The 26,177-nt window shown below is 40.5% G+C and overlaps 3 protein-coding genes across 20 annotated transcripts in view; 2 read left to right on the top strand and 1 right to left on the bottom strand.

Annotated features, from left to right (window-relative positions):
* The window catches only part of USP3 (ubiquitin specific peptidase 3), a 79,542-nt gene extending 67,013 nt beyond the window's left edge, over positions 1 to 12,529 (top strand). For all 7 annotated transcript variants that reach the window (XM_046899243.1, XM_046899242.1, XM_015278952.4 and 4 more), the window contains 10 exons: positions 27 to 109; positions 562 to 675; positions 1,236 to 1,349; positions 4,071 to 4,217; positions 5,534 to 5,640; positions 5,826 to 5,906; positions 6,832 to 6,950; positions 7,104 to 7,217; positions 7,333 to 7,400; positions 8,835 to 12,529. In XM_046899243.1, the coding sequence (XP_046755199.1) occupies positions 27 to 109; positions 562 to 675; positions 1,236 to 1,349; positions 4,071 to 4,217; positions 5,534 to 5,640; positions 5,826 to 5,906; positions 6,832 to 6,950; positions 7,104 to 7,217; positions 7,333 to 7,400; positions 8,835 to 9,000 (1,113 nt within the window). In that variant the 3' untranslated portion in view covers positions 9,001 to 12,529. The remainder of the gene's footprint in view (positions 1 to 26; positions 110 to 561; positions 676 to 1,235; positions 1,350 to 4,070; positions 4,218 to 5,533; positions 5,641 to 5,825; positions 5,907 to 6,831; positions 6,951 to 7,103; positions 7,218 to 7,332; positions 7,401 to 8,834) is intronic.
* A 1,462-nt stretch (positions 12,530 to 13,991) lies between these two features.
* On the top strand, positions 13,992 to 25,973 carry FBXL22 (F-box and leucine-rich repeat protein 22). 2 transcript variants are annotated; one of them, XM_040706174.2, is made up of 3 exons: positions 13,992 to 14,373; positions 16,979 to 22,566; positions 25,276 to 25,973. In XM_040706174.2, the coding sequence occupies exons 1-2, from the start codon at positions 14,039 to 14,041 to the stop codon at positions 17,322 to 17,324; spliced, it is 681 nt and encodes a 226-aa protein (XP_040562108.1). In that variant the 5' UTR covers positions 13,992 to 14,038; the 3' UTR covers positions 17,325 to 22,566; positions 25,276 to 25,973. The 2 variants fall into 2 exon arrangements, with proteins under 2 accessions (XP_040562108.1, NP_001376518.2); NM_001389589.2 differs by lacking the exon at positions 25,276 to 25,973 and having other exon boundaries at positions 16,979 to 20,833.
* Positions 20,511 to 26,177, bottom strand: part of HERC1 (HECT and RLD domain containing E3 ubiquitin protein ligase family member 1) — a 95,646-nt gene continuing 89,979 nt past the window's right edge. For all 11 annotated transcript variants that reach the window (XM_040706775.2, XM_040706778.2, XM_040706784.2 and 8 more), the window contains 7 exons: positions 25,778 to 25,947; positions 25,432 to 25,597; positions 24,387 to 24,463; positions 23,732 to 23,984; positions 23,356 to 23,508; positions 22,068 to 22,373; positions 20,511 to 21,163 (listed from right to left, as the gene is read on the bottom strand). In XM_040706775.2, the coding sequence (XP_040562709.1) occupies positions 20,978 to 21,163; positions 22,068 to 22,373; positions 23,356 to 23,508; positions 23,732 to 23,984; positions 24,387 to 24,463; positions 25,432 to 25,597; positions 25,778 to 25,947 (1,311 nt within the window). In that variant the 3' untranslated portion in view covers positions 20,511 to 20,977. The remainder of the gene's footprint in view (positions 21,164 to 22,067; positions 22,374 to 23,355; positions 23,509 to 23,731; positions 23,985 to 24,386; positions 24,464 to 25,431; positions 25,598 to 25,777; positions 25,948 to 26,177) is intronic.

Raw genomic sequence — 26,177 nt, 5'->3', positions numbered from 1 at the left:
TTTAACCCAACCATCCTCACTTCCAGGGAAGCACCACTGCCTTGTGTGCCACAGGCCTTCGGAACCTGGGGAACACGTGTTTCATGAATGCAATCCTTCAGTCACTCAGGTACTTCCTCTCCGTCAGTCAGGGCTGAGCTTGCCAGACACAAAGCACGAGTCCATCGCTGGGACTGCTGTAGCAGAGTGTAGAATCAGTAGGTAGAAGACGGCACTGCATGAACTTCCTTAGCAGCTGCAGCCTGTTTGTTTCAGGGAATGCTTTCTGATAACTTGATTTATCACAGTGCCCGTTTGTTAAAGCAGAGCCAAAATGTAGTTGTTTCAGGTATTTGGGGTGATGGTGGTATTTACAGATTCATTCACTCATTTATGGAAGATAAGTATTTGCTGCAGTATTTCTAGTATTGTGGAAGAAAACATTTAAAAAAACCTGTTCCTGTTGCCATCATTTATCATCATTACATGAAGCTCAGTTCATGGATTTCAGATCCAGGATACATAACCTTCCCTTTATTGTCTGCCCTTTAAGGATTTCATTCATTTTTCCTTTTTCTCCAGTAACATTCAGCAGTTTTGCTGTTACTTCAAAGAGTTGCCTGCTGTGGAGCTGAGGAATGGGAAGACAGCAGGCAGGAGAACTTACCATACCAGGAGCCAGGGAGATAACAATGTGTAAGCAGAGACTTCCTTGTTGTCACTGAACTTTAATGCAAACAGCAAATGCTCAACTCATAGAGCTGCTATACGCTTTCAGTGTTACAGAATCATAGAAAAATAATCCCTGAAGGATCAGTGTCATAGAAAAATAGTTGGCTGCACAAGAAACTGGCTTGCAGTGGGCTCGTGTCAGCCTTGTCCTGCAGGGGGAGGCAGTCAAGTACATCAGGAAGTGCTGGAGTACCTTTAGAGGTAAGGTTAGGAAGTGCTAGATTACCGCCATGAGGTTGTGCCATTCAGAGCCTGTAACTTGTTAAAGCAAGTGTTGAAGTGACTATGTTAGTAGACTTTACAACATAATGGTGAAAGGTGCATAGATTTCCAGTATCTGAAGTGTAATTTTCCTGTCCACCTCTGATGCTATGGGTAGGATTTTAGACGTGAGCTCTTTGAAGTACAGTCAGTCATTGCAATTTTAATAAAGTGATGTCTGATATTTGTAACACTGAGCCAGTAAACCCTCAGGAGTTATCATACAAGCCCATATTCATCACCAGCTTTTACTTTCTTTCCAGTTCATTGGTGGAAGAATTCAGAAAGACGCTTTGTGCTCTATGGCAAGGAAGCCAAACTGCGTTTAGTCCAGAGTCCTTATTTTATGTTGTTTGGAAAATTATGCCAAATTTTAGGTAAGTTTTGTAAAATAACGTTATTTTTTTATTGTAATCTTGTATTGCTGGTGTCCTGATCTCAAACTTGCTGAATGTGGGAGAAGGAAACTGGAAAAAAATCTTTACTTTTACTTTTGTGTTTATCAGTAGATCTTTTTTCCCCACTCTTTGACCATATGCTGCATGTAACACTGTTGGAGATGGCAGAGATCTCAAATGCTAAAACACTTCGTAAAGTGTTTGTAAAGACACTTTGTGCCTCGTGGCAAAGAAGCAAAAGTGTGTTTAGATCAGAGTCATATTCCAAGCTTGCTCCAATAAGAAAACGATGTAGTCAGATTAAAAATGAGCAGGTCTAGATGCAAACGTACTGGGTAAAACTTCCTTGATTCTCTGAAAGCACAGTTATCATCATTAGTTGGATGTGAAACGAGGACTATAATAAAAATAGGCATTTTGTGCCCATACTGACAAAAAAAAAAGACAATGGTTACTCAAGTAAATTGAAGTATCGTTCCTCTCCAAGGTCTCCCTGTCCTGGCCCCTGAACCTCTTTCAAAGGAGCACTGAAACCTGTTAGGATATATTGTGATGAAGGTAAGTTGCTCCATGTTCTCAGGTAGTAAAGATACTGTTATCTGTTACACCTCTAGCAGTGCTGAAAAGATGCTGTGAACACACATGAGTAACCCAAATAACGAAAGTGGTTTTATTCTATTCTTCACACTGCCTAGTCTGTTTCAGTTGGCTTAAGAGAATCAAGGAAGTTTAATACCAGTAGTTTCATGCAGTGACCAAAACTCCATCCGTGATGTCTTCGATCAGTTTTCCAACTACAGTCTTACTGTAATTCCTGATAGGCTAAGCAAGAAACAATTTGAGTTCCTCGAGCAAATTTTCAGCACTGTGGATTCTATCAGAGTTTTTAAAAGTGTTTTTATATCGTTTTAGGGTTTTTAAATTATTTTCCCCTTATTCCCACTTAGCTGGGAAGGTGTGCATGATAAACTGATGAGAAATCACTTGGAGAGTAGTGTCAGCTGGTCAGTAAATCCCTGCTCCCACATGGTCCAGTGAGAAAGCCTGTTCAGTGCTTGACTGTACCGTGTAAAAGGTGATGTCTTCCTGTTGTGCATTGTATGCTGCTCACGAGATGACAGAACGGAGGAGCTGGATGGACTCTCAGGAAAGGTGGCTGGAACCAATAGCTTACCAACAGCAAAGCAGCTGCTTCGGCTGTGCTTATGAAGTGGTGGGGGCTGGGAGGGAAAACATACTTGGAAACCTGGTTTAATGTTTTTTAGCTTAAAGAGATGTCAGTTGTTGAAGGTCCTGCCTGCCTCCAGGACTGCAAGTGCTGCTTTTCTTTCAGAAGGTTATTGACTTTGTTACAGAAGGGTGAACAAAAAAGGGTTGCTTGGGCTCTTTATGGCACTCTGTCTCATCTCATGTGTAATCTGTGTGTAGAGAATATTGCGTATGGTTTTTAAGACTTGTATATGACGGGTGTAGCTGAAATGGCTCTGAGCTCAAACTCTGCTGTCCAAGTCCTGCTCCTTGGCGTTGTACTAAAGCTGCTGCTTTCATTCTGCTGCGTGCCAAAATAGCCTGTAGCTTCATGCTGAGTTGCAAGATGTGTGTTCTGTAGCCTTACTGCTGTATAAATAGCATGCTGTATTCTCCTAGTAAATGTCCCTCTTCGTATCTTGCTAACAGTAGGAAAAGGGATGTCAGCTGTAGGCTTGGAATGAGTTGCTTCAGGTGGCTGGAGATCAGTGATATTACACAAGCTGTCAGAGAAACTCTGCATTTCAGCTGAAGGGCGTTTGTCCATATCCTCAGTCTTGTCAAGATCTGCATTTAGACTTAAGCCTTTTATCAAATACAAAGAATCTTTCATCTATAAATAACTTATTTGTGTCCCAGCATAAGACCCGTGCATCAGGACCTCAGCCAACAGTGTGGAATGATTCCAAAGGTTATTTAGTCATACCTGTTGGAGAACAAATGTGCTATGTTAGGAGTTCCTTTAGGAGGAAGTTACTGTTGGGAAGGTATCTGAAGCAAAGTAGATCCCGTAAATGTAACCTTCAGCTGTTTCTGATGATTTTTCCATCTGTTCAATAAGCAGGAGATACGTGTATTAAATATGCTTTTTTCCTAATGATTTCAAAGCTTGCATTATCACTGAGAGGTGCATGTGGGAAACCAAATGCTGAGAATGAATTCCTTGTATCAGTGGGGAGGGGAGCAGGCAGGTGAGCAAACAAGTGAAACTGCCAAAGCAACGTGTGGGCTGTGTACCAGATGAAGAGCATACGGTCATTGTGACATGGCACAGCACCCCTATGTTTGGTGGTGTCCTCGAGTGGCACCAGTTTTGAAACTTCAGTACGTTGACCATAACTGAGGTTCAGAGTTGAGGTGAGCAGTGCTGGCTGAATCCCGTTAGCTGGGCTGTAACAGTTCTGCACCAGCTCTTCCATTATAAAACTTACCTTAGAAGTTCCTAATGGAGATAGATAGCTGTGCAGTGATATTGCCGCGAGGGAACAAAGGTCATGGTTTGTGTGCACATCAGTGTACCTTTGAGGGCTAGCCTTCGGTTCATAACGCACGTGGTTCTTTAAATCCTGCTCAGTACTGCTAAGCAACTGTATGTTCTTCCGAGTGACGTGCTCTGTCTTGCAGTAACACAGCCCAAACCTTTGGTGATGATGTTGTTTCCTTTTGCTCAAGGGGATACCAGCAACAGGATGCCCACGAGTTCATGCGTTACCTTTTGGACCATCTACACCTGGAACTCCAGGGTGGCTTTAATGGTGTTTCACGTTCAGTAATTTTGCAAGAAAATTCTAGCCTGACTGCGAGCAGCAAATGTTGCATGTAAGAAATGTTTTCTAATTATTTCTTCAATATATTAGTGCCCTTGTATAGGTCTGGGTGGTGGATCTGAAAGTTCAAGTGCATGGTTCCTTGTTTGAGCTGTCCTTAGCAAATGTGTGATGTCACAGTTACAAAGCTATAGGGGCATGGACTATGATCCTATGGGATGTTCCTCACTTCAAAAAGAAGTGGCCCTCAGATGAGCACTCTTTTCCTGAGTATGAGTGTACAGAGTAAGTTGTAAACACACTTCAGTGCTATTAGAAGAAAAGATCTGTGTAGTTCCTATTCTGTATACGTATAGAATTATCTTCTTTTAGAATTAAAGAATGCTTGGAAAATAAACCAGTTTTGTTTTCAGGATGTGCATAAAATAAACATATCTGACCCCTGGGAGAACTTTGCTTTGTTGAGACATGTACAGCAATTCTGATCATGGAGAGGTGGAATATGGTAGCAGTGAACTGCCTTCTCTCAAAGGCACACTGAGGTTGCATGTGCTTAAATGGTTATGGTGTGAGGATGCTGTGAATACTCTCTTCTTGAGTGCCCGTTTATTTGGGCAGCCATTTCCTTCTGCTTTACAGTTAACAGCAGCTCTGCTTGTTAAGTTATAGGTGGAGCACTGATATGGAACGTGGCTTTTTGCAAGCTTGCAGCATCAGAACTACAAGCACAAACTAGCAAGTTATTGCAGAGTTGTATAATAAAATGGTTGGTTCTCATTGGGCTATACGGTCATTACCTAATCTGCTGAAAAGATTCAGTAAGAGTCTTACTGTAATGAAAGTGTAGAGGATGATGATGCTGGTTAATATGGCTTAGCAGATCTTAATGCAATGTAAGCTGTCTGTGGTAGCAAAACGGGAGAAATGTAGAAACTTGATTTAAAGGAGTCCAAATCACTTGCAGCAGAGAAGGGTGAAGCTTCAAAACAAAATGGTTGACCTACCCATGAGGGAAGACTTTTTTGTTTAAGGTGGTTTGGAAATGGCCTTACTCACAGGGCACCTTGTGAGAATCAGCTCTGAGAGACAAAAAGGGACTCAGCCAGTACTTCAGCACTAAAATACTCAGCATCTGTGTAAAGCAGTTCAGGTCATGTTTTCTGTTGGTACGAGGTAAAGTACTGTGACAGCTAAATACCTGCAGTAGGCAGTACTGGGATGGATGAAAGCCCTGCGAATGAACAGCCCCTGTTTGTGGACTAAACTTTTCTGCATAGCAGCAGTGAGTGGTAAAACTGATTTATGAGGTATTACAAATGAAGCCCTGACCAGATTTCTGACTTTTCTTCTGTGTTCTGGTTTGCTTAGAAATGGAGCCTCTACTGTTGTCACAGCCATTTTTGGAGGCATTCTTCAAAATGAAGTCAACTGCTTAATATGTGGAACAGAATCTAGAAAATTTGACCCATTCCTAGGTAAGATGCCTCTTGTCTTCAAAAAAAAAAAAAAAAAAAAAAGAGTGGGTGATAGAAGGTAGGAAAACAAATCTGAAACTCCATCTATTTAGATGTCGTTTGACTGAACCAGAGGTTTAGTGTGGAAAGGATTAAGCATTGTTTTATTTCACCCTAAAGCTTTTCCTTTGTGCTTGTTTTCCCAGACCTTTCGCTAGATATTCCAAGTCAGTTCAGAAATAAACGTACTAAAAATCAAGAAAATGGACCAATGTGCACACTACGAGGTAAGAGTGCCTGGAGAATGAGCTCGTTAACGAGGAATGGAGTGTACACTCACCTGTTTTGGGAGCCAGGCTGTCTGGCTACGACCTGATGGCACGTGCTGGCTGATTTTATCAGATGTTGCGGTGGAAAAAGGTGCAAAACCAATTTTCCATGTACGTCCCATCCATCACTGCGTGTTGATGTGCTGCTTTAATAAACTGGGGCTGTGATGTGCTTTGGTTTGGGCTGTGCAGGTCAGCTAAATACCGAGGGAGATACCAGCAGTGCTTTCTTTGTGGTCAGTGTTTACAATGTAGTCCAGTTTTTCCAACCCACGTTTGTGTACGTCAATGTGTAATGGCTGTACTGCTGAGGCACTGTGCTTAGCAGCACGCGTTGTGAATGTGCCCCTCATGCAGAGTGAGGCTGACTCTTGGGAGTGTCTGCTTTTTTAACAGCACAAACACAGTCCTGTAAAGCTAGGCAGAGTGGCTGTGATTGATCTTGTTTTAAAGGATGTTAATTTTTATGCGTACATAAACTTACCTGATGCAAATTACAAAATACTGAGTGAAAAAACTTTTTTTTTTTCCCCTCTGCTCATCCTGTACTTAAAACCAAATCACTGCTAGAAGTTGAACATTTGTTGTTGGAAAGTAGTGAAATTTCTTCTGATAAACCATTGTGCTGAGGGGTGGAAGGAATCTCGTTTGAAAGAGTGTTTTTTTTTCCTCTGGAGCTGCTTATAGCTGTCTCTGTTGAAAGTCATGTCAGAACCTGCTGGTGTGCGACAGCTGCAGATTTTTGGTGCACAGCTGTGGATTAACGAGGCTGACTGCAACACAGGCACACCTTCATGTTGCTGAGTTTGCTGCATTTTATGTTACAAAGATCATTTGCTATAATCTTGATTTAGATTTGTGTGTGTGTTGTTTTTGTTTCTAGATTGTCTTCGCAGTTTTACAGACCTGGAAGAACTTGATGAGACAGAGCTGTATATGTGTCATAAATGCAAAAAGAAACAGAAGTCCACCAAAAAATTCTGGATTCAGAAACTACCAAAGGTTTGTATAAACACGAAAAGTAATAGCATGGCAGTGTGTCAAAGGAAACGGCTGCTCAGCTGTTCCTAGACCAACACCTCACCCTCCCAGGTAAGTAGCAGTGAGTTCACCCAGTTCCTCTAATGCATCTGTTTTGTTTTATTAATCCCATAGGTGCTATGCTTACACTTGAAACGATTTCACTGGACAGCATATCTAAGAAACAAAGTTGATACATACGTTGAGTTTCCCTTACGAGGCCTAGACATGAAATGTTACCTGTTAGAGGTATGGAGACTCCCATGGAAACCTCCTGGAGAAATTTATTCCTTCATGTATGTCTTTGTTAGAAATTACTGCAGGTATCGCTGAAATCTGAAGAGTTTTGTCTTTTTAACTGCAGCCTGAAAACAGTGGCCCAGAAAGCTGTCTCTATGACCTTGCAGCTGTTGTTGTGCATCATGGTTCAGGGTGAGTACACGGAGTAAGCCTGCTTCAGGGCAGAGCTCTCCCCACTGAATTACATGCTGACTTATTTAAGGCTTTTCTTCTCCAATTGAACGTCTGTATATATCACTGGTGGAAACATGCAGTAATTTACAAGCTTATGTATGTGGAACTAAGTTGAAATAACGTCAGACATGCATTTATGATGTCGTTACTTCTGTGAATTGCCTCGGCAGTCTCTAGGGTAATTACTAAAGTGAAAGAATGGAAAGCATTAAAACTAACAGTGTGAATAAAAGGTCCTTCCAGAAGTTAGTGCTTCATTTTGACGTTCTTAGTATAAAGCAAAGATAATTTTCTCTTCAGTTTGAAAGGCATGTGTGCATTTATGCCAGAGTTCATGTGTTTGGAACACGTGTAAGAGTAGCACAGTGAAAGCAATTGCTCTGTATTTGCCTTCTCTCCTACAGGAGCGAAACCTCAAAGTGAATGCTGATAGGCATGCCACAAAGCTGAGTAGTGCTCATATTTTGAAGTAAAATTGCTGGGTATGGGTTGTTCAGGTTTGATTTTCTTTTTTCTGTTTCCTGACCCTGGACGGAACTGTTGAGAATAACTGTAGTAGTGACAAAACAACTGTCTGTCCAGGGAGGTTGTTGATATCCAAATTTAATTCAAAGATACTAAATGAAATTCTATCTACAGAGCCCCTCTTTCTGCTTGAAATAGAGGGTGGACCATCTAAAAGACAAGACTCCTAAAGGCAGCCTTTGTAGCACCATGGTGCATCTGAGTGGTGCTCTGAGGTCCAAAGAAAACTACAGACATGAAGGGAGAAATGGCTGTGGCCAGAACATAATGAGATGGTTGGAACCATTAACCGTGTGTTGCAGCAGCATACACAAGTGAGAGCAGGCCTTGTGTTGAGTGGCAGGGGATGAAAATTGAGAGGGTATAGTTCTGTTAGATTCAAGACATGGCTCCAAAGCTTGGGTCTGTTTAAACTGCTCTTGAAGGACTTTTTTTTAGCAGTCTAGCATTTGTTTTGCTGTGGGTGCTCTTGATTAAATATAGACGTTTCTCTAGACCTCAGGAGGCAAGGTATGTAAAAGGAAAGCACAGTACGATTTTCATAGCTAATGCTTGACGTCCCTGTAGGCAGATGTGGAAGTTCTGTGTTGCAAGAAGCCTTGCTTGCACAAAAACAGTATCATGCTAGGAAGTTCAGATTTAAAAACCCAAATTTAACTTGGTGTGAAGCCTTAATTCAGAGAACTTAGAGCTCCACTAATGAAGAAGGGAAGAATCATACCATCTGCTGTAGAGAGCTGTCAGTTCCTTTCTTTCTCTGGTTCCTGGACGTCTCTTAGTCCATGACTGCCTAGCAGCAAACGTGTCACAGAACGAGGTGATCTCTTTCTGACTGTCCTTTCTCTTTTCCCCCCGCCTTGCTGACAGCGTTGGATCTGGACATTACACTGCGTATGCAGCTCACGAAGGTCGTTGGTTCCATTTCAACGACAGTACTGTAACTCTGACCGACGAGGAGACTGTGGTAAAGGCAAAGGCCTACATCCTCTTCTATGTGGAACGGCAAGCCAAATCTGGATCAGATAAACTTTAATACCTCCTTTTAATTCTCACTTATCAAGTCCACGGGACACAACATTTCCATTTTTCCATAAATACTTGATCCAAGACTATTAATTTCATTGTGCACTTTTCAATTTCCTCTTGTGGGTTTTAGTTTTGTCATGTCAGTGGTAGCGTTTGACTTACTGAACTTGGACACAAACTAACTTTTTTTAGTTATACCAGAAAACCTCAGCAGATTTTGATTTGCTGCTTTAGTTGTGATAACTCAATTTTTATATATATATATATATAGTTTCATGAAATACCTAGTTATTTGACCTTTTTTATATTAATGTTTCCAGTTCTCACTTTCTAAAGGCACATTTACATCAGAGAAGCTTTCTGTTCTCCTTACACGCAAGACAAATGTGCTTATCACAAAGAGCAGTACAACTGTGTTGCTCTCACAGCTGTTATATAGATCAAGGAATTGCTTGCACATAATGTTTTACCTCGTGCAAGAAAGTAAGCTGTGACCTCTGACCAATCATTCTTTGCCTGCAGAAGAGATGAGATGCGACATCATTTAATAGACCAGGTAATTGCTGCTATAGCTGCTATATGGGTGTGTGTTCAGGCTGCTGAATTTCATGAATTGTTGTAAATAAACAGTTGGTTCAATTGTATCTATACTGCAGATTAATTCAACTATTCTTCACGTATGCTTTTCCCTCCCCCTAAACTTTTTTAAAAATGACCTTGAAATATATACATCTAAATTGTCTTGATTTATTTTATCATTTTTTTTCCAATCAGACTTGAATTGTTAAAAGTTGCCTCTTTGTTAGACTGTAATCTTGAAGTTTGATCACAAACACTTCCTTGCTTTAAAACTCCTCAGAGACTTCCTGGCAGTGGGACCTCAGCTCTCTTTCCAGCTGGGAACTGGGAGCCCTCAGTGTGGGGTTGTGAGAGCAGCCTTAGGTCTGAATATCTTCTGTCTGCTTCAGTGCCTGTAGCTCACTTGAAAGAGAAAGGAAGCAGATGGGAGTTTGAGATGCTTGGTGTGAACTTTATCAGTTCAAATACAAACTAAAGGGAAAAGAGCCCAGTGGTAGTCCAGAACTACTTGCTGACTGGAGCAGATTCTGGTAAGCTGTAGTATTTATTCATTAGCCCAGTGTGAGATCTTTATTTTCAGTCTCTAGATTTACACTGATGGCATGATACGCTTTGTAAGACCTGACTATGCAATGGAGAAAGACAGCTGTTGGAAGTTTCCAGCTCTACTCCTCCTCCACAGAGTGGAGGTCAGTTAATCTCTGCTAGTGAGATTTTAAAAAGGTGGTCAGGAAAAACTATGTTACAAAATCCAGGAATTTAGAAAAAAATGCTACTTTTCAGTGCTTTCCTTGCCCCCCCCCCCCCCCCCCCGCACAGCCAGTAACCGATGCGCCTGCAATCAGAAAAGCCTGGTGGTAAGAACAGCATTTTACTTCACGTAGAGCGTGGTATCAGTAGAATATACCAGCCTGAAAACACCCCAGAACTGAAGTTTAGCATGTGAGTACTCTTTCTTTTCATTTAATACTTCTAAGAACACATAGTATGCAGCAAAAATTTCCCTACAAACAAAAAACCATGCAACCTAGTGCATGTGGGTATGCTCCTGTTTCCTTGCTGTGGGTTACCTGGTAGTTGTACAGTGGCAGAATACAAAGAGCAATCACAGTCAGCTGAGTTACTTTTAAATGTCAGTCTTAGGTTTTTTTCAGATCATCTTAAACCAGGAGAGATTGACTGACTTAACATAAAAGCTGCAGAAAATGTTCCATTTTGCTGATTGTGTATGAATATGTGAACTGAACGTTAATTTTATATATATATATATATATATATATATATATATAAAGTATATTTATATATATATATATATATAAATTATAGTTATAGTTAGATAAGAGTTCATTACCTCCCATTTCTCAGTTTCACGCAGCCAGAATTTGCTCTAATCAGAATAGCTGGTGACATTTGACAGACCTCACTGTTGTGTGGGAAGTGAAATATTTTTTACAGCATTTAAACCCCACAGGGCAGCCCTGCTGCTCCCAGCTGGGGCGTTAAGTCAATTCCATGTACGTCTGCGTGCTGCTTGGCTTGCATTGCTTTTTAGTGTTTTAGTCTGGGGAATACAAACCTTGAACTGCACAACTAGCTGTGGGCCAGGAACAGTTTAACTGGCAGGAGTCAGGTGTATGCTGCATTCTTGCAAACTAGTGATGTAAATGTGCCTTTCTGTTATTGTAAGAACTTAATGTGTAATCTTCAGTGCCATTCACTTTTGTTTTAAGCAGTTTCTATTTCTGTTAATTTGGGGGTCAGACCAATTTCTCAGTTAAGCATTTACTTTCAGTAACATTTTCTCTGTAACATTAAGGTCTTGGGCAACGGTATCCCGTATGGTCCATGTCAGATGTGGCCATGGGAACGCAGTGCAATCACATCAGCCTTGTTCTTGCAGCACCTGGTGTACGGACTTAGCCATATGCTTTCCTGGAACAAATACATTGTAAACCCTTTCCTCATTTAACTTTCTCCCACTGCAAAACCAGACGGACAGCATGAACAGTTTGTTGTGGCAACACAAGTATTTCTCTTCCTGGTGGAGAACTTTGCTTATCCACTGTATTCTATTCAGTGTGGTGTCAGAAGAAAAAAAAAGTAAGCACTGAACCAGTAACCTATACTGCACCTGGCCTAGTATTACATTTTTAACCTTACTTGTATATCCTATATTTATCTACTAGCTTGTGGGAGGGGAGGGATATCTCATTTCATTTAAGCCAAATGTTTCTACTTAACTGCTGGTCATACATGCTAACAGGCGAGAATTTGTCTTGCTTGTGACTGCTCTGCAAGCAGCAACTGCTCTCTACAGTTCGGAGACTTCCATATTTTTCACCAAAATTTGTCTGTTGGAGGGCTATCCTTTTATGTTAGTCACTGTTTAGCCAAGTATACAACTGGAGACGTGATGTATACAAAACAGAACTGCAGCATGCCCAGCTCTCAGAACACTTCTGCTCTGGTGTGTTGCATATTGAGCATTTAAGGTAGTGTGGCAAAATGCGACAGCATTGACAGCTCCTTCTCATTGCTTAGGCAGAAGGGATTTTTCCAGGTGTTAAAGAGCTGTGTGAGATGAGAGTTTAAAACTTCTGGGGAGGGGGAGGCAATGGATGTGTTTCAGCAGCAGCAGACTTTGCTAAAGCAGTGGAAAGCGTAACACTTTGGTGTTCAACAGCCTCCCGCGTGTTTCATTGCTGATGTGTCTGTGTCTTACTGATGAGGTAATCGGCACCTTGAAAATTGATTCCAATGTGCTTTAGGATATCCTCAAGTACTGTAGTGCCATAGTTGTAATTGTTTACCATTAAAATTGTGTGTATTTTCCAGTGGGGATCACTGACTGTGCTCATCTTGTGTGTTATTGGAGCATTTCCAGGATGAACTGAATTATATCTCATTCACAACAGTGTTTATGGAAAATGTGCCATTAAAGTGTCTCTTTTTCCGTAGGCAGTGAAACTTTTCTCTTGTCCTTCTGCAGGCTTTCAGAGTATCATCAGTGTTTATCAATTTGAGCAGGGATGGCAGAGTATTTTAACTTGGGAGAAAAACGGAATTAAGAAAGAACCTTTCAGTGCTCTCACTGTTTACCACCTCTATCAGAACCTGGTATTTAAACCTGAAGAGGACCCAGCTGTAGCAGGTCTTGTCATACAACAGCTGTTATAATGGGTCAGACCATAGTGTGTACCCTCTGTGTGCTTTAAGAGTCCATCCCAGCAATAGTAACTTTATAATCCGAGTTTGCTAGTTTGCTTATGTTTTTCCTTAAAATAATATTCCTGTGTTTATTACAACTCTGGAGTAGCCTCAACTATTTTAACCTTTCCAGAAGCAAAGGTAAGTTCTGAAAACAAGGTAGGGAGAGACGAGTTTGAAAAACTAGTATGAGTACACGGAGCAATCCCCAGCATCATACCACATAAGCTGCTATTTTCCAGTGACTGGCTTACCTGGTATGTGATATCATCTACTCTTGTTTTTTATGTGTCTTGATAAAGTCTTGATGCTACTGGCCATAGCCCGTTTTCTGAGCATGGGAATGAAGCAGGACTACCCTTGTAATTCCAAGGAAAATGCTTAATTACAAAGGATATGAAACCAGAAAGGCAATCATTAAGCTCAACTGAACATTTACAGAAGAAAATTACTAACTTTAAAGAACTGTACTGGTCCCACTAGTTATTTTCTTTGAGCTGCTGTGGTCAAGGAATATGCATTACTCATGCAGTGACCAGAAGTTAACAACATTGCTGCAGACCAAATAGATTTTTCTCTTGTTTTGTCAGAGTTCAGTTTCAAACTGCTATTGCAGACTGAGAAGTAGAAGTTCAACTTTGGTTCCGTTTAACCCTGTCATACTGAGACAAATCCAGTTAAAATACACAGGTACAGAAAATTTCCCAGGTACAAAAAGGTGCAGGTTCCTGGGAAAAAAAAGTCCTTCAGAGGCTGTTTCGCTCTGCACACTTAGAAGTGAGTTAATAATATCAGTGCAGCCTTAGAGTAATTAATGGAAAAGGATATGGTTATCATATGCTGTAAAAACTAACTTTGGAACATGAGAGGCTGGCAGGGCTGCCCCTTACTGCAGTACTACCCTCTGCCCCTTCCCATTCATTAACACAGCCCAAGCTCTTTGCTAAGTAACAGACCTGCCTAAAAATAAATTAAAAAAAGAAAAAAAATTCCTTATAAGGAAGCATTCTGTGGAAGTCAGCTCCTGCTGTTTTCTACATGCCCATTCCATTCCCTTGAAGGAACAGAACAACAGTTTCAAACAGGCATCGTCCTTATCCTTTCTCCATTCTTAACTTCTGCACCAGTTGTTGGCCAAAAATAAACACCATTCCACAACCATATATGAGCAACAGCCTTCTGGTGATCCCAGCGCCTTCCAGCACTGCCATCATTCCAAGGCCAGGAGACTGTCAGCTCCCTAGCACACTGCAAGGGCTATGCATATAACCCAGCTGAATCGGGAATGCCTCTTGCATCTCTTTTCCTTTCTGGACAAAAACAGCAGGAAAAGTTTAGCAAAAACATGTCACAAATTGCTAGAAGTGTTTCAAGATCCTGTGCTTTGGTCTTTACTGAACTTTAATTCTCCAGTGGAACTACAGAAGCACAACTTCCTCCTGGGACCTGCTTTAAAATACTTGTCCATCTGCTGGTATTCAGTGAGAGTCAAGGTGTGTAACATTGAGGACTGGATGAAAAACAGTTTCCAGAAAGACTTCTGTAGCAGGCATGAGAACACTGTCACTGATTTTTTACTAGAAGTTGGCAACAGGTATGTGCTTTGGGTGTGCAATTAATTCTGCATTACTGTAAAAGTTAGTTAGCTGCTTTGAAACTACAGCATTTAGGATGGTTGACTCACCTTCTTACCACCTACCTGACTGAAAGGGGGCAGAGAGTGAGTGCTTTGATTGTGCAGTCTTACTGTTGATTTTATAGTGGCAATAGTGCATCTTCTCATAGACTTTCCTTAAGCCTATTTTTCCCCCCTTTTATTGGAAGAATGCTTAATTAATACAGGAAAGCACAATACTGTTTAGTAAATAGCTGCTTAACTCAGTGAACCATTTGGTCAATGTAGAGGATTGTCCATGGGGAACCCCTAAGGGAAAGGCATGGTTTCACGCTGTGAATGTATAAAAACAAGCACGTTACTAAACACTATTCCTTTATTACTGGAATTTAACTGTATACGTCTCTGGGTTTTATAAGCTACACTAGAAAAGTGCCACTATGGAAGAACTACTCTCAGACCACATTGTTTCTTCTAACAGCTTCAGTGCTACAGAGCAGGTCTAAGAAAAAAAAGTGTTAACCTGCATTAGGAGGAGCAAACATAAGTTAGAACCAATCCCAGTGCATTTCAGTAACAGCAAGACTGGCACTGGCCAGCTCAGAGCTGGAACAGGACAGCTCTGTGCTGCAGCCAGCCCCCAGCTTAGTGCCACAATGTGCCAAGCAGAAAGCTTTGTTTGGAACTAACACTTTAAAACCACCAACAAACTGGGACAGTGACGATGCAGAGTGCCAGTGAGAACCAGCAACAGGGCAGTGTCCAGCCAAGGACTGAAGTATGGGATCAGAAAAGAATGCAAATTGTAAGTAGAAAAATTCCAAAGTAACTGTGACAACAGTTGATTAACACTTCTGATTAATGAGCCACTCAGAGCTCTGAAACACATCTGTCCCTAGGAAGGAGGGGCTTTGGAATAAATATTCCCTCATTTTGGGCACTGGCATGTCTACCACAATGCCACACTTAACTGTTATTTCCATTTTTTTACCATCACAAATTAGAATTCAGGAAGGACAACAGACCACAGCTCGGACAGTTTAACACTTACTTAAGTGCCTTCCTCTACAGTATACATATTGCATATGTATACTGTATAAATAATGCATAAAGATGCATTATTTGCTGTACAAAATGCAAAGGTGGGGTAGCAAGGATTCTATCCACATTCAACCACCACCTCTCAGCATTAAACACGTTACTGTCTGTAAGTTCAATCTCCACTCCTAAAAATGAGTTACATTAACAGTGATCCACTTCATCCATTTCAGCCTTCCCAAGTCTATGAAGCAACCCTTTTAAAGCATCAGAACAGATTTCCTAGCACTCTGCGCCAAGAAAAAAAATATTAAATTAATACTTTGCTCTCTGAATTACGAGTACTTCAGTTCTGTTGATGAAACTGTGCAAGATGGGTTTGTCAGATCCTTCCTTAACTTTTGCACGTTTTCTAACTGTTCACAAGCATACACAAAAAGAAGACATTGTGGCTGGCATGATCTCACTATTACCTCTGCTCTAAAGGAGATATCAAGCAGCGTTTGGGGGCAGGGTGGGGAAAGAGATGTACTGTTTTTTAAGGTAAAAAAGAATATGCTGCAGTGATGGCTGTACAGCCGTGGTAAAGAATGGAGAGTCCCTTGTTTGTCCCCACTGCTGTACACCGCACCTTAAACCCAGTATGGGCTTTGAGCACAAATTTTTAGGCATGAAGTGCTTCCCGTTCCTGCAGGCACAGGTAGGTTGGCAGTCCTCAACTGATGTCTCACAAGATCAGCATTAGCATTACTGTAATCACTCTTCCTCACCAACAGAGCCCAAAGAAGTCCTGCTGCTCCTCAGAGAGAGCTGTAAGCAAGAAAGCAAACAACATACAGAAGGACTGGGGATTGGTGTACAAGGCTCCCTGCAAACATGTAGTGTAGAGGAACCAGCCTGCACAGGCAGTGTACATCATAAACATACTTCCTTGAAATAGGACTTCCCTGCACTTGCTCAGGTCTACACAAACAACATACATAATTAAAAAAAAACAAAAAAACAAAACAAGCTTTTTTTAATTTTGTTATTACCAGTTTCAATTATTTGAATGAGCTGTGTGGGGACCAAACATCAACAAACCCCATTAGGGAGCTGCCGGCACCCACTCAGTAAAACCAAGGAGTTGCAGTGCGCACACAAACCCCATAAAATCACAAGTGGGAGTGTCTTACTTGCCTACACTCAGAACATCTACAAAGCTTCACTCACTTGTCCACAAATCAATTCTGACCTGAACCCATGATCTCTACGGGGTCTTCTTCAGCTTATGTACGCATCCACTTCCCCTCCTCCACTGTGCCGACTGAGCTACAGATGTTGACAGCAACAGAAAAAGCAAAGGAAGGTAAATAAGAGCACTGCGATAGGTAAAGCTGAGCCTTAAGGTCCACTTGTGCCCCTCCCTACTCATGCTTTCTTACCCCTCCTGGTGGAAGAGGAAGTATTTTTCCAACTTTAATATTAATTCTTCAAGACAGTGGCTTCTCCAAGCTCTGTATACTATTTATTCTTCCCTCCTCTCACCTTAACAATTACTTTTCAGATGTCCAAACCTGCTATCTCTGACCCTCTCAGGATGCGGCCATGTCACAGATGATTGCCTCTTGCTTCTCCTCAAGAACTGCCCAAGCCTCAAGACCCTCAAACTGGAAAACTGCGCACGGATCACGGACCGGACGCTAGAAGCAGCGATCCTCTATGGGGGGTCACTGCAAACACTGCACGTGGATTTCTGCCGGAACATAACACAGAGCGGGCTGGAGAGAGTTAAGGAGAAACGTCCCTCAGTAGCACTGAGAGCAGAGAGAAGTGCTAACATGATTCCAGACAGTAAGCCGGAAAAAAAGTTGGTGTTTGAAAAATTGCCCAGAAAAATGGCTCAGCTTTAAGTTACGTGGATGGTTGAGTTCCACTTACCTCTGGTGTAGCACTACTTCAGCTACCCATGGGTGCTCTGCTGCACTCTGGTTTAAGTCCAAACAGATGGCTGAATGTTTTCTAAAGGCTTCACTGGAAAAAAGGCATGAATTTTCACACCTTTTAAGGACAGAACACCTCTGCTTTTACTGTTCCTTGAAACTGGAAAAATCATGTGCATAATGCAGCACTTGATTAATCAAGTCTAAAAATGTGAATTGGAGAAAAGCAACAACCCGAAGACCCTTCACATTTTCATTGTGACAACACAGATCATTTTGGCATTAAGGTACAAAAGTAAGACGTCTAAGAGGGTAAGACTTTACTTACCAGTACTCATAACTTCTACAGTTGAACTTTATCACCAAGTCAAAAAAAGGGTTAAATCACAGATATAAATCAAATTTCCAGACCTGAACTGATCATTTGCTCACCTTTTCTCTGGAGAACACTACTGCTCAATATCACATTCTACTCTTACCAGTCCCCTCTAGGCATGACAGACACTTGTACTGCATTGCAGGGCAGGTGGCTGAGCCAACACTTGCACTGCTAGGTCCAGGAGTCTAGTCTCAGGGACTGGCTGCTCATCTTGTCTCTGCTGTAGTCTGCCTGCATGTTTAAAAGTGCTAGCCAGCTGTCTGATAGCCCAGAAAGGTTCATCATGTAATTCTTAGGTATACGGAGGGGGAAATAAATGGAAAAAGTGACTGGAAATACACAGGAGGGAGAGAAGAAATCATCCCAGGTTAAAAACAGGGTAAGAAACAAATTAGGGCCTCAAGAAGCAACAGCCTTAGAATCAGAGAAAGGGCGTGCTTCTTCAGAGTTAAGTATAAAGAAAGGGTAGGCAGCTGTCAACAGCTGCAAACAGAACTCACATTCAACAAGAGGCTTTGAGCTTTTGAGTACTCTCCTATACATTACTTCTCCAGCACAATATGTGTGACAAACATTTTTCAAGCTGTTTTTCTCTATTGACGTTTAGCATTTAATGCTTTAAGCATATCCTGTTCCATACTTCATTAATCTATAAAGGGACTACACAAACACATTCACACACCTGTTCCTACCTCTGCTACACATTTCTTTCACTGCTACAGTCATACACGTTTCATCCAGTGCTAAAAAGCAGAAGGGAAATGATGATGCTTTGAAAAAGCTCACAGCCTACCCTGCTGCAGCCTGCTGCAGCAACTCCATCATTAGCAAGTTACAGGACTGAGCTGCATGCATTTTTTATTGTACGTGTGTAAACCTACATATAGGTATAGATGCCTTAAACTACAGTATGTATGACTTATACTACAGAATGCAGATACACACTGGTAATATTTACTCTCTTTTTTCTATACAAAGATGTTTGCATATGTAAAATACTCCTGAACTGACATAAAGTTATAATTTTCTCAGACTGTCTCCAATGGACAGTAGAACTGAGCCAGTGCATTCCCTGCCTTCAAATGGAGTTATGTCTAAGAAGCGCTATGCAATAAGGGTGAACACAATTCCAGTCTCACTTTGATGTCTGAGCAACAGAAAAAAAAAGCCAAACAGCAGATAGAAAAGAATGTGTGCACAATGCCATGACAGAGAACAGCTGGATAAAATAAAAATAAGCACTTAGATTAAATTCAAAGATAGAATATGCAAAGGACAAGGGTAATTTAAAAAGGAATTGCGCTCAATTGTTTAATGAACATCTATATTTACAAACATCAGCATCCCCTTTTACTTAACTGCAAACTGTCTCCAAAAATACCTTCATTATCCAAGAGCCAAAACACACAGTCTGTGCAAAGCTGAATTCTCTGGCACAGTTCTATTACCTTCTTTATCTGACTGAACACGCTGGCAAACTGATGAAGGATAAAGGACATAAAGGAGGTCCAATATACAGTAATACAGTACTTGCTGTAGTGCATATATACGTACAACACCTAAAATTTAAACCAAGATGTGAATATACTCCTCCACAACACAGTGATGAGATGCAAAAATCTCAGTCTAATTTTAAATACGAAGCAGCAGGAAACTACACTTGCCTGACTTTAGTGCCCCTACCCTCCTTCTCCCAGGACTGTTACAAGGGTCCCTGTGGGTGTTTCATGCCACAGCCTGGTTCTTACTCGTTGCTGAAGAACCTTTTGCCTTCTTCGTGAGCCAACACCGAGTCCCAACTGAAACAACTTCACCAGATACAACCTGGAGCTGAAATTCTTTACAATTCTTTACTCAGCCCTTTGAGCACCACCAGCTGGCAGCCATACACCAGTTAGTCTTGGACAACTGGGAAGTTTCCCTGATAATCCCTGCTAACCTACAGCAATCACAGGCAACAGGAATGTCTGTGTTCTTCTCCAGACTCAGACCGGTCGTGTACCAGGTGAGTTGAGGTCAAGGAATTTTCTCACTCGCCACGAGGCCCCACAACACCCTTATCAAGGGATTCCGGTGAGAAGGAGGGGGAAATCAGGCCAGGGCAGCAGAGAAACACACCCTTCTCGTCAGCCCGGTGACACTGTGCTCCTGAGCACAAAGCAGCATTGGCACCTTGGCACAAATTATGGTTTTGATACAGAGCCCGAAGAGGATTATTTTCACAGCACTTTCCTAAGACAGTGAATAAGCATTTCTTTGTAACGGTACGTCACTGCCCTATCCAAATAGAGATGTTACTAAATACTCACGATTATAATACAGTTACAGCTGCAACAGATACCAAACGCATGTGGTTTACTAAAATCAAGGGCAGACACTCGGAATGTGCATAAAATCCACATCTTCACCCACTATCCTGCCCACCTTCATTTATTGGCACTCTGTTTTTGAGTCACAGCGGCTGTGTATTATTACTGTCAACAAGGAATACTCTGGAAAAGAAAAGTGTCCAAATGAAAGTCAAGAAGGAATCACGCACAACTTTAACTTGTATTGAAGTACATGGTATAAATAGTGGTACACCTGAACACGCCCTCAAAGACATTAAGAACGCAGGGCACAGTCCTATCCATCAGACAGTAGAAGATAAACATTTCAGGGTGTTCCAAAAAGCATGTCCTGACTAAACATGGTAACACTACAATTTCCTGAGACAAAACGAAGTATGAAGACTAAGTAAACCAATGCACAATTCACAAATGCATCCAAGCAACCAATTCTCGAATTTGCTTTATTTTTCTCTGCGTAAGGAACCCTGCACAGGCAATTCAAATTAGAACAAAATAAATATGTGAATATTCATGTAAAACTGTCCTTGCTAATGAACAATTATACACAATGTACAACCCTTCATGTTCACTGGGAGGGCTTACAAATGTACTATTCCCAACAAAAATGCACCCAAATGTCTCCATGCAAACTTATCAAAAGTGACCAAAAAAGGAGAAAAAAATTATTGATCATACTTTTTTTGTTGTTTTCTTTTTTTCTTTTTTACAATCACAAAAAAATAAAAACATCTAATTTTTCGTTACATTTAGAGTAACTAAAATGTGGCCACTGTTTATTAACATCTGCTTTTATGCTCCTAAAACATCTATGGTTACCATAAAATTATGTCAACAACAAATTGGACTTAGGGCACTATTTTCAGTAAAAGGAAGATGATTTTGTTCACAGAATGTTAATAATCTGTGTCTGAGCCCTCTGCATTGTCCACATTCCGTGAGAGCATATAATTGTCCATATCTATAGACCTGCAATTATTGATTGCATAGCGCAAACGCTCTGCCATGATTAGTTGACTGGAGTAAGGTGGGAGCCTCAGTTGAAAGAAACAAGTCTGTGAGGTAGGCAAGCTGTCGTAAGGCTGCGGAAATGGATAAAAGGTGGGACACTGGTAAGTTTGTGAATGTAGTAAGAAATGCAACATATCCACAATTCATTGCTTCCATCTTCCCTGCCTCTATCGTCCAGCATTTTCTCAGTTTACCTCAGTATTTCTCTTAAGAAGCAGACTGCCATCCCTTGCTTACATCTCCTGTTTCCTCCTGAACTGTGTGCCAGACTACTGTTCTATCAACCTCTCTGAGTTATTCAGCTCAGTAAGGAAACACAGCTACTGGAACTCTTGATCATAACATTTAGCAACCCACTGGAAGATAACAAACAACATTCAAATTTACGTATCATACCGTGCCTTGATTGAGGTGACGTGAAAGACACCTAACCAAAGATGACAGTCCAACCGCTGTTATCTTTGCCCAAATATTTGATTCTTACAGTTAGAGAACATGCTTTCACCGCCCAAAACAACGACACAATGCAAAGTGTAGGCATCCTGTACAAAATGTGCTGCAAGGATGCATACTGTGAAACTCAGACTTCAGAGTTTGTTAACAGTCATATGACAAACTTATGGGAGTAAAAATCATCAAATGAAAAAAGGAAATGGAACAGAAAATGACTGTAGATAAGTTAGAACAGAAGAGGTTTGGTTTCCTCATGCAAGAGCTTGTCTTGACTTCCAATCACAGAATTACGGTAAATGCATCACATGAATTCATATCCAATTCATGCAGTGTTCCAGCTTCTCCGCAATTAAAATCCTTCATTTTAATGCCTCAGGGAATATCCTACTCCAAGCTTTCTCTGTAAATGTACAATTATGCAAACCTGGCTCCTATTGCCAAAGGACAGATAAAGCTAGATAGGAATAATAAATACAGATAATAATAAATATTAAAAAAAGAATAAAAAAAACAGCGTCTTACCCTATCAACCTTCATTATTTGGAATCGCTGAGAGATATCAGCTGTGTTGGCTGGCAATCGAGATCTTCCTGACACAAACCTCATGAAAAGGACTCTCTCCTCATTCGAAAATTCTTCGAGGGTATGCCAGAACCACTGTACGAGCTGATGCTGCTCATCAACTTCTCTGTATCGCACAACTTTCTTCAGAACTTCAACTGATATTTCTGGCATTCCACAGACCATCTGCTCCAACTGCTTAGCAGTCAGAAGAGACAACAAGGGAACGGGAACAATCCAAGACATTCCTTCTCTTACAGCAGCCACCTATTGCCCAAAACAGAAGAAACACTGGAAATGCAATTGTCTGACCTTTATCACTTATTGTACCATCCAAATAAATGCAGAGGCAACGTATCTGCTGAGGAACAGGGTAAAAGGAGAGAACATCTGCCAAATACATATGCATCCCCTATAAGGACTACTACATCCTCTCTCAAAATTCTGGAGAATATTAAAGGTAAAAAACTAAACTTATTTTTAATGGTAATTGTACATGACACAACATAAAATAAGTTAAAGCGCAAGTTATCAGCACAAATAATAATGGCTAAACCAAAAAGTGGTGTAGATATCATACATCTGAGCTGGAACAAAGTGCTGTTTTTTTTTCTAGAAGACATGATTTGGTTAACCTTGTTGAGAACGTTATCTTCCTAATGCAGGTAACAATATTCTGCATGTATCTATACATTGTGTAAAAGGAAAGTAATTTTCTAAACAAGTAATTAGCATATTTCATGCTTTTACGAGCTTCACTACACAAGTGACAAAATACACAGAACTATGAAAATTGGTAATTAATACTTCTCAGAACATTTAATGTTGCATTTTTAGTTTCAGTGCTAAAGGAGAAGAGAAACAGTTTTAAAAAACAATGTTTGTTCATAATATTTACTTCAGCTAGACTATGTTGCTATGATGTCTAATAACACTGCACAGTAAGTACAGTTGTGTGGAGCCTCCCAAGATGGGATGAGAGTCGCAATGGCACCAATCTAGTGAAAGAGTAGTTCTTCCTTCCCCGTGTGCTTTTGTTAAACATGCATTTACTAAGGAAAGTAGGACTGACCTAAAACTAGCAAACAAAATAGACAAGTTTGTGGGGGAAAAACAATCACCGGGGACCCATCCAAGATGCAGAAAACCAAGTTTTTCTTGTTCTCTGGAATACGAAATGGAAACTTAGATAAATAAAAAATGCTGTTCACACTAACAACGGTGGAGAGGGTCATGCTATGATTCTTACCTGACGGTCCATTTCATGAAGTCTGTACTCAATTGCCCTTTCCACATATTCTTTCCTGTTTGAAAAGGTAAGTGGGATGCTGTTCCCTCCAGGGATTATGGGAACCATTTTGCCATCAGCACTTTGGCCAACAAAAGAATCTAAAGGAATCATCTGTTACGCAAAACAGAAAAACTTTTTTCAGCTTAAGTCACTCAAGTGACCTATGTTTAATATTTTACTATCAGTCATCCAGAGTTATATTCAGATCACAAACAATTCCAAATGCGTATTAAGTCCTTGCTATCCCAATAAAACAAACAGCAGTGTTAAGGTCAGTCTGCTAAAAGCGATCGCTTGCAGAATAAACTCTAAAGTTCCAACTTTCATAACTTACCTCATGGAAATTTTCTTCGGTAATCCCACTGTCTTCAATGTGAAGAATGCTGTTGAGGGTCTGCACATAGAGCAGATCTACCTCCTCCAAATCCTCCAAGATGAGTGGGATACAACAAAGTTGCTTCCAGACCATTGGAGCCAAATGAAGATCTAATGGCTTTTTTGTACGAATAGCTACACCCATGAGAATGCCCAAAAATTTAAACTGCATCAGATGCTCATCTAAACATGCTGAAGGGTTAAAGAGAAACCTGAAAGAAAAGACATCGAAGGCTATAGTATAATTGCTATGTTGCTTCAGTAGAAGCAAAAGACCAAGTATTTCTAAGCACTGCACAGTAACCGCAAACACAATTATCAGCAAGGGGCGTCCAAGTAAGATTGTCCTAAACAGCTGAAATAAGGGACACCAAGATGGGCAGAATTAATCCCTACAACACACTGAGACGTTCCTGATGCAATGCTCAATTCTGCAATCCAGAAAGTTTGTGTTAAAATCATGCCCTCTCCTTCACATCGAAGTAACATCACAACTTAGAGGAAAAAATATACTAGGGGCAATCATGAAGTCTCATCATTTGTTAAAAAAAAAGAAAAAAGTTAATTTTCACCTACTAACAATTGCAGTAAAAAAGAAATTCTAGATAACTTACCTATCCCTATTGTAGCCTACTTCAGCTGTGGCATTTGGGGAAGGAATAAGCAGGTCTACTACTCCAGTTTCAAGCTCCTTAAAAAAACAGTAAGAAAAACAACAACAACAAGACATTATTTGACATGGGAACAACAAACATATGAGAGAAATATTTTGACATTATATAATGTGTTACAAGACAGAATATTGTGCTACAGTGATGATAACTACTAAAAAATTCCTGTGTAATATTTAAGAGGAAGAAACAAAATGGGGTGATTTTATTCATAAAATCATGTTTATTTAAAGACCTGCCTTATCATCAGACTATAATGGTTGCTTTACTGTGACTACTCTGTGATGCTGCATTGCTGGTACTTGTTCTGGAAATGATCAGAAGCCCTCAACTCTACAACCCTATTGGTACAATTTTTTTTTTTTGTTTTGCAAGAATTACAGATGAAACAAATGTTTTCATTAGTTATGTTCTGAACTTTTATTAGCCCTCTCTCATATTTAATGTAAACTGCTTAGGAAAGAAACATAAATTATGAATCGGAAAAGACAATACCAAGCTGTCAACAGCAGAAATATCTGGGCTCAAGTTAAGGTAAAAATGCATAAATTCTGCTAGTGAACTCCTTTCCAGCACTGAACCTGAGAAGTGACGTTTATTTTCACATATGTAAAAACATATGTGATCCCATGAAACATCTGTCAGAGGATAGAATTGCATGGATGGAATCTTAGTGAAAATATTGGCTGGGGAAAAATGGGTGCCTGCAAAATGCTCCCGTAACATGTAGGGGCTACCGCAGAACTTCAAGGGGATTTACTGTAATGCTAAGTTGTAGTGTGGCTTTTTTCCATCTCTTTGCTACAATCTAAAGGCTTTTTTTTTTCCTCAGAGGCATCCCTAAGTGGACAGTTCTATTACTGTGGCTCAGGACTGAAGAACAAGAAGAATTTGCTATGCTGCATAAAGGACAATTGACAAATACAAACAAAATCAGACAAAACAAAAGAACTCTACCAGGCATTTCAAACTGACAGACTTTTCCTACCTGACACATTTCTGTAATAGTGTCATCAAACACTCCCCCTGCATCATCAGCTCCTTCTCCAACCAGTTTCACTTTCCAGGCACGAGAAGGCAGGCGAAGGTCTGATGCATTCAGCTTTACCACTTGCCTTGCAATCTGTACAAAAATGGGTTTGCACTTCCGACCCCTTTTGAAAAAGGAAGACACAACCATACAGTGTAACTCATAAAGGTGTATAGGTTACTGAAGTCATTTGCTCACAATGAAGATGTACAGAGAGAGTTTGATATGCTAGAGGTTATGGAAAATGTATGAAGATCAGTATTTGTTCGGTATCAGATACACTGCCTGTGAAAACAATACTGACCTGGTTGATATTCTTTTTACAGTAATCTGAGGACCATAGTTTTTTCCCTGAACCATGGTCTTTCCTATAGAGCGTACCATAGGGAGCGTGTACACTCGTGGTGCTAGCAAGGGTCTTAGCTGGCCTTGCACTATCCCCCATGTTCCAGCATTGTAATGAGATGTACTGTTCTGCAATAAAGCAGTATGAAAATAAACATATTAATAAAGGTCATTAATTCACTTATTTACAGAATAAAACCTTCCTAATTAATCACTAGCACTTCAATATTTCACAAAGAAGACAGGCACTTCTTTTTTCCAGCTTTGAGGATAGTAACTTTTTGAAAACTACTAGCATGTTGATATTAACATAACTGAAAATATATAATGGCACTTTGACAAAGCCTGACTTAATCCAA

The sequence above is a fragment of the Gallus gallus genome, chromosome 10 (assembly GCF_016699485.2).
Source record: "Gallus gallus isolate bGalGal1 chromosome 10, bGalGal1.mat.broiler.GRCg7b, whole genome shotgun sequence".
Lineage (NCBI taxonomy): Eukaryota > Metazoa > Chordata > Aves > Galliformes > Phasianidae > Gallus > Gallus gallus.
This window is presented reverse-complemented; position numbering and strand designations above follow the sequence as displayed.

Coding starts and splice junctions, on each gene's coding strand:
- FBXL22 (XM_040706174.2), top strand. CDS start 14,039: ATGCATATAACCCAGCTGAATCGGGAATGCCTCTTGCATCTCTTTTCC. Junction 14,374..16,978: donor TTACTAGAAGTTGGCAACAG/GTATGTGCTTTG, acceptor ATTACTTTTCAG/ATGTCCAAACCTGCTATCTC.